Source organism: Trichechus manatus, unplaced genomic scaffold (genome assembly GCF_000243295.1).
Source record: "Trichechus manatus latirostris isolate Lorelei unplaced genomic scaffold, TriManLat1.0 scaffold00170, whole genome shotgun sequence".
Taxonomy (NCBI): Eukaryota; Metazoa; Chordata; class Mammalia; order Sirenia; family Trichechidae; genus Trichechus; species Trichechus manatus.
In genome coordinates, this window is record NW_004444106.1 from 2,948,847 (window position 1) to 2,959,330 (window position 10,484).

General features: G+C 52.0%; 1 protein-coding gene across 1 annotated transcript; it reads right to left on the reverse strand.

The window, feature by feature from the left end:
- Nucleotides 1-135: 135 nt before the first annotated feature.
- On the reverse strand, nt 136-8,327 carry TBC1D10B (TBC1 domain family member 10B). Its single transcript, XM_023741036.1, has 8 exons — nt 6,332-8,327; nt 5,919-6,026; nt 5,714-5,820; nt 2,206-2,320; nt 2,014-2,079; nt 1,621-1,810; nt 1,110-1,264; nt 136-1,021 (listed from the first exon to the last, which is right to left on the reverse strand). Exons 1-8 carry the CDS (start codon nt 6,470-6,472, stop codon nt 335-337), a joined length of 1,569 nt encoding a protein of 522 aa, XP_023596804.1. The 5' UTR covers nt 6,473-8,327; the 3' UTR covers nt 136-334.
- Between the last annotated feature and the right edge of the window lie 2,157 nt (nt 8,328-10,484).

Below are 10,484 nucleotides of genomic sequence, written 5' to 3' on the forward strand. Positions count from 1 at the left end.
GGAGTCACCCCTGTGATGACAAGAAATCAATTAGGAGAGCACCAGGGAGGGGACCCCAGACGGAGTTGGGGCAGGAGTGACAGAGACCCTGGCTGGGCCTGTCTGGAGGTAAGGGGCTCCAGATTTTCTCCTGGCTGCCTCAGGGAAATGCAGCTGCCCCATGCACTGTGACTGTCTTGGCTGTGTAGGATCAGCAGCTGGCATGAGGAGATAGGGTAATCAAGCCACTTTCCTCAGAGAGGGATGGCCCACCAAGGGGGCTGGGGGCAGCAGGTCAGGCCTGCTCTTGGCTGAGGGGAAAAGGGGGGCCATGCAGTCCACCCCAGGGTAGAGGTCAGAAGTAAGCATCCTGCCGGGCCTCAGATGCCGAGGACCTGTCCCCGCCATCCTGAGGGGCTGGGGGCCCATCGGCCTTTCGACGCAGTGAAAGCTTCCGGCCTTGGGCCTTCTTCTCCTGCTTCTGCCGTTCCTTCTCTTGCTTCTGCCGCTCCTTCTCCTGCTTCTGCCGCTCCTTCTCCTGTTTCTGCTGCTCCTTCTCCTGCTCTTTTTCCCACTTCTGCCGCTCCTTCTCCTGCTTCTCCCGCTCTTTCTCCTGTTTCTGCCGCTCCTTCTCACTCTCCTTTTCCTGTTTCTGCCGCTCCTTCTCCTGCCTCCGGGCTTCCTTGCTGGTGCCCAACGGGGTGCTGTTGCCAGTAGGTGAGGGAAGGGATGGATGCAGTCCCTCAGCAGTGACCACAGGCCCTGGAGCAGGCCCAGCACTGGCCCTTCGGGCAGGAGGGGGTGGGGAGGGGGCCCCACCAGCTGCCCGGGAGCCTCGGCTCTTGAGGCCAGGGAGGCTAAGGAGGCTGGAAGAGGGGCCCAGGGGTGGCTGCTGCCGCCGGCGCTCCTCATGGATGGCCCGGGAACCATGGAGTCGCCGTGAGGGCTGATACTGCAGCTCCCCCCGGGTTTCCCGCCACTTCTTGAGCTGTGCTGCATTCTCCCGCTCAATCAGTGCCTCTGTGACTCGGAGGTTAGTCACCTGGAAGAAAAGTAAATGGGTAGCGGAATGAAAAAGAGGTACAGGGATGGAGCAAAGCAGGTGTGGGGTATGTGGAGGTCAGGCCTACCTCATGCACGAGAAGGTCCTCCTGCATGCACTGCTGGGGCAGGTTGCGCAGCTGCTCCATGGTCTCATACATGCCTTGGCAGGAGCGCAGCTTCTCCACTGAGCCCAGCGTGTGCTGCAGCAGCACCAGGGCCACTCGGAAGATGATCTTGACGCCTGGAAGGTCAGAAAGAAGACAGCATGGGAGGATCAGGCCCCAATCTCAGCCTGTCCCATTTAGTAGGGACTCACAGCCCCCATCCCTCCTACTGCTGATCTTACAGATGAGGAAACTGAGGCCCGAGAAGGGAAATGAGTTGCCATGGGTCTCTGGTTCCTGAGAGGGAGAGCAGCTCTGGGTCAGTGGCAGAGCCAAGATCAGGCCTCAGTTTCTCCAGCCCGCAGGCTGCTTACATTAAACCCTAGGCCCAACAATTACCTTCTGTCATTGGGCCACCAGAAATGTGACAGGGCCCTCTGGCAGTCACCACAGACGCCCCAGCCTCTCAGGGCCTGGATGGCCACAAAAGTACCTTCACAGAAAAACATGTCCCAGACACGTAGCACTGAAGCCCAGGGCAGGGTGCGGGCAAAGATGCACATGAACCATTCTGTCATGTAGAGCACAGGGTCAATGCGCTGCCGCCGCAGGTGCCGATGCGCCAATGGGGAAGCCCGACGCAGTAGCGCAAAAAAGATCTCTCCATCCAGCTGAATGGCCTCCTGGAGTGGGGACAAGTCACGAGAAGAGGGCCTAGCCTGCTTTGCCCACTAGGGATAGACCTAGCCCTGGTAGGGGATGCCCACCCCAGCGAGGAGATGTCCAGAGAAGAGAGGGACTGAACGGCCAGGGTAGGGCAGGATAAGGGCCTCCCTGCAGCCTTGGGGAAAAGTTACAGCCCAGGGTGCACCCAGCCTCCACTCACCAATCCTGCACTGTAGTAGCCAGGGAGGTACTTGTCACAGATCTGTACCAGGCACCAAAAGGCTTGCTAGGAAGGGCAAGAACAAGAAAGGAGGGGATGGGGCCTGAGAAACAGGGAGCAGGGAGCTCTCCCATCACCACTACAGGCCAAGCTGCTCCCAGCCCAACCCCACCAGGACCAGCCTATGCTGACCTCAGCAGGCATGTGCATGAGCAGCACTGCGGCCACTGGGGCCTGGGCCTGGCAGTAGCCCTCGTCAGGCCGGTAGATAGTGTAGGCCTTCAGGATGCGATACAGGTCCTGTTGCCTGGAGAGATGGGGAAGACGGTGAGGGTAATTACGGTAATCACAGGAGTTGGGAGCTCTCTGCCCCAAACCAAATCTGCTCCCTACCAACCCCAGCCCAGACCTTTCCCTCACCTAGCTCCAGATTAATCTGAGAATTTCACCAGGACACACCATCTACCTTCCTAGTCCTGCCTATCAGGCTATCAAGGTTGAGACCAAAATCAAAGCATTCCAGCTCTTGCCTTCCAACTTTTGGCCGCACGCCCCATGTTCCCTACCCATTCTCTAGCACAGGCTGTGCTCTCTCCCCTCCCAGTCTTTGTCCCTGCCTCCCTCCCTACTTCATTTGCCACTATCCTATAAATCTTCAAGGTCATCTTCTCCAGGAAGCTTTCAACATCCACAGCCTCAGCCCTACGCTAGCACTGTCTGAATGCTTCATCACCCCACAGCAGGAGCTCTCCCAGGCAGGGACTGCCTAATCTGTCTCACTAGATTTCATCAGTTCCTCCCAGAGTGTCCAGTGGGCGCTGGTTTTTGGTGAAGACTTGAAAGCCAGCTGTGCCTCAGACCTTCCTCTTATCTCTCTGCATACAAAATAAAATCTTGTCCCAGACTTGCTCCTTTTCCTTGAGGGTGCCTCATCACTGTGTCTGGGACTTCCATCCACTCAGCCCCCATATCAGAAAACGGAGAGCCATCCTCACTCCTTCCTCACTCTCCACCGGGTCCTAGCAAGTCTACACCCTGAACTTCACTCATGTCTGTTCCCTCTTCTCCACATCCACAACCATTTACCAACTCAGCCCTTCAGCTCTTGTCCAGACAGAAGTAATGACCTCCCAGATCCTCTCCCAGCCTCCAGTCTCACAGCTAGTCTAGAATACTGTACTCTGAATACTGAATACTCTAGAACACTGCCTAGAACGGCAATTCCCAAAAGTCCATTATTCAAGTGTGATCTTCATTTGTGCTTGATCTGCATACCACTCCTACTGTTATTAATTCTTCTTTCTCCACTTTACACTAGCATCCATGAAATAACAGGTTTGACATATGGTGGCTATTTTACCTAATACATATGAAAATAAACATGTAACTTCCTCAAGCTCCCACACTACATCCACCCACCTGCCTGCTTCTGTGGCCCTGCCTGCTCCCCTGTTGCTGTGGGTGAACTGTCTGTGATCCTGGCTAAGCACAGCCTTTCTGCTGGTGCACTGGATCCCATCCCTTCTCGCCCACACAAGGCCATCACTCCAGCAATCCTCCCATCTCCTGCATCATCAGTCTTCCCCTCTCTATTAGATCATTCCCATCAGCAAACAAATACACTTATCTTTTCTATCTTAAAAACCACTTTCCTCTCCAGATACCACATCATTTCTTTCCTTACCTATGTAATAAAATTCCTCCAGAGTATAGGCTTGCTGTCTCCAGTCTCTTTCCTCCCATTCTCCAGTCAGGCTTTTACCCACTATTCCACACAAAACTATGTTTATCAAGATCACTAATAACCTCCAGAGGTCAATTTTCAGACTTGATTTTACTTGACCCGTCAGCAGCATCTCGCAAAGCTGATCCCTGAAATCCTCTTCACTTTGCTTCCAGGAATCACACTCTCCTGGTTGTCCTCCAACCTCTCAGCTTCTCCTTCCAGTCTCCTTTACTGATGCTTTCTCATTTCCCATTCTCTAAATGTTGGAGTGCTGCAGGGCTCAATCCTTGGACCTCTTCCTTTTTTAGCTCCACCTGCTGCGTTGGTGATTTAGTCCAATCTGTAGACTGACAACTCCCAAGGTCCAATATATCTCCAATCTAAACCTCTCCCCTGAAATCCAGACTTGTATATATTGTATATCCGGCTTACTGGACATCTTCATTTAGATGTCCAATAGGCATTTCAAATTTAACATTCCAAAACTGAGCTCCTGACGTATCTCCTTTCCACCAGTTTTCCCCATCCTATCAGTAAACAGCAACTCCATTCTTCTAGTTTCTCAGGTCAAAAGCGTTTAATAGTCATCATTAACTCCTCTCTCTCTCTCATACACACACATGCACACACTCCCCATCTAATCCATTAGCAAATCTATTTGGCACTACCTTCAAAATATATCCAGAATCCAACCACTTTTCCCATATTTCCACTTCTATCATCCTAATCCAGTCTATAATCATGACTTTCTTGGATTATGGAAATAGTCTCCTAACTGATCTCTTTCCTTCTTCCCTTGTTTCCCTATTCTTAACAGAGCAGCCAGAATGATCCTTTTAAAGCATATGTCAGATCAGGTCATCACTCTACCCAAAAGCCCTGAAAAGGCTTCCTATCTTACTCAAGAGTAAAAGCCATGTATTTTCAACAGCCTACAAGGCTCCATTCATTAGGCCCCCCATTACCTCTCTCTGACCTCATTTCCTACTACTCCTCCCATCACACACTGACCTCCTTCTAGTACCATGAATGCACCAGGCACATTCTCACCTCAGAGCTTTTGCGCTCTGGTCGTCTGCCTGGAACACTCTTCCCCCAGATATCTACATGGCTCACTCCCACACCTACTTCAGGTTTTTACACAAATGTCGTCTTCTAAGTGAACCCTGCCCTGGGTCTCCATATTTAAAATTGGAACCTTATCCCCACTTACATTCCTTACTCTCCTTTCTTGTTTTAAACTCCTCTTTAATACTTACCATTATTTCACATAGAACATACTTTCCTTCTTTATCTTATTTATTATCTATCCTCACTAAAGTATAATAAGCTCCAAAAGGGCAGGAATTTTTGTCTTTTTGTTCACCGTCATCTGTGACTAGAACAGTGCTTGGCATATAGCAAATACTCAAATAAATACTAGTTGAAAGACAAACTTGCTGATAAAGTGTCCATCTGGGAACCACTTAAGATCATCATACATACTACTAGGGAGTGGTATATATACTACATCTTGAGGACGCTTAGCCTATAGAACAAAATCAAAATGGCTTGACAGAGCATTTAAGGGCCCTTGGTGATACGGCTGTAGACTTCTATTTCAGCTTTAGCTCTACCCAATCCTACTGGCCAGATACAGCTTATATAATTCCCCAGCCAGGAAAAACCTGCCCCCTGCTCCCATCTAGCCTTAAAAACCCAGCCCAAGTGCAAGCTCTTCCATGAGCCATTGATGTGTCTACACACGCACGCACGCACGCACGCACGCACACACACACACACCCCGAGTTAGAGTCTCCTTTCTGGGCACAGTCCCTCACAGCTCCCAGAACACGTCCTCCAATATGGCCTGACACTCAATCCATTAAGGATCACTCTTCTAGAAGCCCTGGAGGGCTTTCAACCCAGTCCTGTATCCACCTGGAGTCTTCAACAAGTGTTTGCTGACTGGTCCACAAGGTAAGACCACCTTACCCATGCCCCCCTCGAGCAGCAAACATCTCGTGGAAAGGGAACTGGCGGTGCAGGTCCTTTTCAATCACATCCAGCCACTTGGGGTCCCCAGGAGCCCGTTCCAGCTCCTACAGTGGAACAGCAGGGATTATCTCAAGATCTGAGGGAACTGACAACTCTCATGCAGATGGGGCCATATGCTCCACACCCTGGAGCTACACGTTACCTCAAACTTTCCAGGATTCTGCTCCAGGAGTTCCTTGCTATTGGACAGGTACTGCCAAGCCTTGGCTCTGAGGGAGGAGGGGACCCCCTTCCGGCAGCGCAGCTTCACCTAAGGGAGAGGGGCAGGCAAAGGGACAGCCTTAGGGGCTGGCACAGCCTCCGAGCTTCCCCAGGAAACCTCAAGCTTCCTGGGACAGTCCTCCCACATCTCACAGGGTTGACTCCAATGAACCTGGCCTGGCTTTCTATCTTTAAAGCTACTCCTCCCCGCAGGCCCAGGTACCACCTGCTCCCACATGGTCCAGAGAGTGGGAAACTATCAAGTTCCTGGGCTTCCCTGGAGCACGTGGACCCTAAGCACCCGCCCCCACCCCACCTTGTCCATTCCCTGCCCACCGCTCAGCCTCTTCAAACCTTCTGGAAACGTCTTGACAGCCACTTATCCCAGTTACTGAACATCTCCAGCCACTTCAACTCCCGTTGCCGAGCCACATCCACAGGAATGGCGCTCTCTCTGCAGGATGAGGGGCAGTGGGGAGGCATGGAAGAGGTCATTGTTAGTAGTACAGAACCTGGACTACTGGGAGAACTGAGGCAAGCCACCTCCCAGGCTCACATGTGAGACTGGACATAAAAGCATTTTGTAAGCAACCAAACATCAAGATGGCTGGCCATTTGGCCATCCCAAGGCTGAAAGGGATTTCTTCCCTGTTGGATAACTACACCAAACTTTGTGTTCAAATCCCGTTTCTGACACATCTATGTTTGGGGACACAGTATAGAATATTTTAAAGCCATACTGCATTAGACTTAGACCCAAGTCCTAGCTTGACCACTTATTCAGTGTGACCCTGGACAAGTAATTTAATTTCTCTGAGTCTCAGTTTCCTCATCTATAAGATGAAAAGAATAGCAATACGTACCTGAAGGGGTTTGTTGAGAGACTATAGAAAATAACACATAGCAGGGGCTCAAAAAGTAATAGCGATTATTATCCGTAAAATAAAATACAGAACAAATATAGTACTTCTCTATCTCCTCAGAAGCAACTATCAGTTTCCTATCAGACTCTTGAGATCCCTTGGGCTATCTGCAATTCCCTCCATCTCCTCCTCCCTGAAATGACCCCACATTCCCAGACAAAATGATGCTCTCCTAGCCCTGTTTACCCACTGTTCTGTCAGAGCTTCACAATCAAGGTGCCTCATCAGTCTTTAAACAGTTACTTACAGGAACCAGTACCAGGTAGCGAGTGGAATGGAAGACATTGGGTTTTATAAATCAGACAGACCTAGGTTCAAATCCCAGTTCTGTTGCTTAGGAGGACTCTTGGCAAGCGATAACCTGAGTCTCTTCCTCATCTGTAAAATCGAAACATCACCACCTACATCACAACATTATGAGAGGACTATTAAGAAACTATATATGAAAAGCTGTTAAATGGAAGGGGCCTATGAAATGTTAAAGTCTCTTTTGTCCTAGAAGCTCCTTAAACAGACTGTCTCTCATTCATCTCTATCATAAGTCAGCTCCAAACTCTACTAAGGGCAGGGAAGAGTAAAACACTTTTGCTGTCCTCAAGAAGGTCACAGCCTAGCAGGGGAGATAACTGCAATATGGTGTGGGAAATGCAATGACAAAGATGCACAGAAGAGGGACCTAACTGGAGTGGGAGCAGTGGATATTAGGAAAGGCTTCCTGTAGGACAGGAAGTCTGAGGTAAGCTATGAAGGGTGAGGAGAAGTTAGCAGGCAAAAAAGGGCAAGAAGGGCATTCCTCTCAGAGACAGTATAGCCTGAGCAAGGAGGAGGAGAAACTACAACCAATTCATGAGGACCACAGCACAAAGTGCATGGTGAAGAGTAGTGGAAGAGAAGGCCAAAGAGACTATGGAGCAAGCTAATAAGGAGCCTTGTGTACAGGCTAAAGAGCTTGGACTTTATCCTGCGGGCAGCGAGGAGCCGCTAAAAGCTTGTAAGGTGACATGCGCCACAGTCCGCCTTGCCTCAAAGGTAGATTTCTCCAGCATGGAGGATGGATTTTAGAGGGACAGAAGTACAAAGCAGAGAACTAGTACCCAGCACAGTGCCTGACACACAAGAGAGGCTTGCTAAAATTGAATGCAATGTTAAGTTCCTTACAGCAGTGTGGTATTGAGGAGAGAGCCAGAGTCATACAGATCTAGGCTCAAATCCAGACTGAGTGGGGCAATTCATTCAACTACTCTAATTAATCCTGTTTCATCTATAAACTGGGTACAACAATGCATCCCTCGTGTATGGACAAGTACCAAGGTCAAACTTCAGTTGTTTTCCCCATACAGGACTGTGAATGTTGCCACTCAAAGGTTTTCCGATTTTTTTGTTGGATTCTAAACCTGACTTAGAGTACCCTTCCACAGGACTTCCCCCACCAGATCCCCTGCCCCAACACACACCAACCAAAAACCAAATCCACTGCCGTGGAGTCAAATCTGACTCACAGTCACCCTATAGGACAGAGTAGAGCTGCCCCATAGGGTTTCCACGGCTGTAATCTTTATGGAAGCAGACTGCCACATCTTTCTCCCCCCGAGCGGCTGGTGGGTTTGAACTGCCAACCTTTCGGTTAGGAGCCAAGCGCTTAACCACTGTATCACCAAGGCTCCTTCCAACACGTACAGCCGTGACCAAATCCGCTCATTCTTCAGGACTCAGATCAGCTTCAGCTGAATGCTCAGGCTGGGCAAGAGGTCCCTTCCCTAAGCAGCTCACAAAACCCTGTGCTGATCTCCAGCCTAAACCTAACATATTATATCGAAACCAACTGCTTAAATATTTGTCTCTCCCTCTTGACAATGAGTTTCTTGACAGAACCATTTTATCCCTAGTACCCACTATTGGGCCTGGCACTTGGGTGCTCAGAAGATGCTGCAGGTTGAACTGTCCTGCAGGTTAAAGGGGCACAGGAAAAATGGGCAGAATCCAGAGAGAGGGAAGAAGTCAGAAACGATCACGCCCCCACCTCAGGAGTGACTCAGGCCCCTGGAGGGAACTAGGGAAGAGTAAGGTCTGCTGGGGAGATGAGGAAATAGGGAAGAGGCCTCCCTTAACCTCTTTCCTTCAGTGAAGACACAAGATTGCCCTTATCTGCAGAGGACTGCTGCCTTCAGGGTCTCTCCTCCATCAGTCAGACCTCCTCCTACTTCACCAACCCATCAGACCTAGAGCTATGAGGGGGAAGGATTCCTGCATCCTTCCCAGACTCTCTGCCCAGCTACCCCTCCAGAATATCTGACCTGTAGCTGCAGTTTAGCATCAGGGAACTGGGATGACCTTAGGGATCACCTCATCCAACTCTTCACTTCACAGAGGAGGAAACTGAGACACAGAAAATGGGGAAGCCACTAGCTCAAGGGCACACAGCACTCCAAAGACAAAGCCTAGACTCAAACCCAGGTCTCCTGACCCCTAGTCTGAAACTCTAACATGCCAGTGCCACAAAAACCTCAGGACGCCCTGGGCATGACAGGGACCACCATGTAGCCGACTCCCACTAATCACCCCTTGGATCCTCAGAGGAAGCTGGGGCTGACAGAGTCTGGGCAAGGTAAGTATTTCTCCTTCTCCCCTCCCTGCTGCCCTGAGGCAGTCCCATTTGGGTGCCCACCGGGTACTCACAGGCTGCCTGAGTACTGGCTGCCCCCAAGGAAGCCATACTTGTCCGTCCTGCGCAGGGCCAGCCCATTGATCTCCGAATCTGAACCCATGGAGCTCACATCATCCGCCAAGGACTCCAAGGTCCCAGACATGAGGCTCACGGAGTCCAAGTAGCTCAGAGTGTCCGGAGCCTGCCCTCGAGGCCCAGGGATGCCAGGTCCCAGGCTGGACATGGAGCCTAGGTCCTGAGAGTTTTCAGCAGGCTCCAGAGCTGGTGTCACCGTCACTACGGCTACCAGAGCCTCATTTGTCCCTGGAGGGCCTGTACCAGGCCCTGAGGGGTCCTCAGGAACCGGTCCTGCTGATGCTGATGTTGATGCTGCAGCTCCATGTCCACTTGTCACCTGTCCTGGGGTGACTGCTGAAGCCCGTGCAGTCACTCCTGAGGCCACTGTGGTTTCCGGCTTGGGGGCAATTGGGGGTTTGGCGGTCAGGGCCCCAGGAGCTGTTCTGGAGGGGGTCCTGGTGTGCGTCCCCGCAGGGATACCTGGTCCAGGGGCGGGCGAGTTTCGAGCCTCCTCCGTCTTCGGAGAGTCTACCCCTGGGGCCGGAGCCATCGACGTCCCGGCTCCTGCTACTGCCGCGGGCACGGGGGGCTCAGGGCCAGGGGATACCTGTGCCGTCGGGGCTGCGGGCGAGGCCTCCAAAGTCAGCACTACCACTGTACTGCCGGCGACCCCCGGGGCCCCAGCCGGGTCTGGCTCCGTGGTTTGGTTGGGCCCGGGGACCCAGGCAGGCTGCGCCTCCCCTGGGGCCACTAGGGTGACCGGGGCCGAGATGGCCGTGGTCACTGGCGGCCCGGGAGCCACCACCACCATGGGCCCGGACCGGGAGCCCCGGGGCGGCGGCGAGGGGGCCGCGGGGGCGCC

Excerpts from the sequence above, each read along its gene's own strand:
- TBC1D10B (XM_023741036.1), bottom strand. The coding sequence starts at position 6,472 with ATGACCTCTTCCATGCCTCCCCACTGCCCCTCATCCTGCAGAGAGAGC. Across the intron at positions 5,821-5,918 it reads AGAATCCTGGAAAGTTTGAG|GAGCTGGAACGGGCTCCTGG; the intron begins GTAACGTGTAGC and ends GTTCCACTGTAG. Across the intron at positions 1,265-1,620 it reads GGACATGTTTTTCTGTGAAG|GCGTCAAGATCATCTTCCGA; the intron begins GTACTTTTGTGG and ends CTGACCTTCCAG.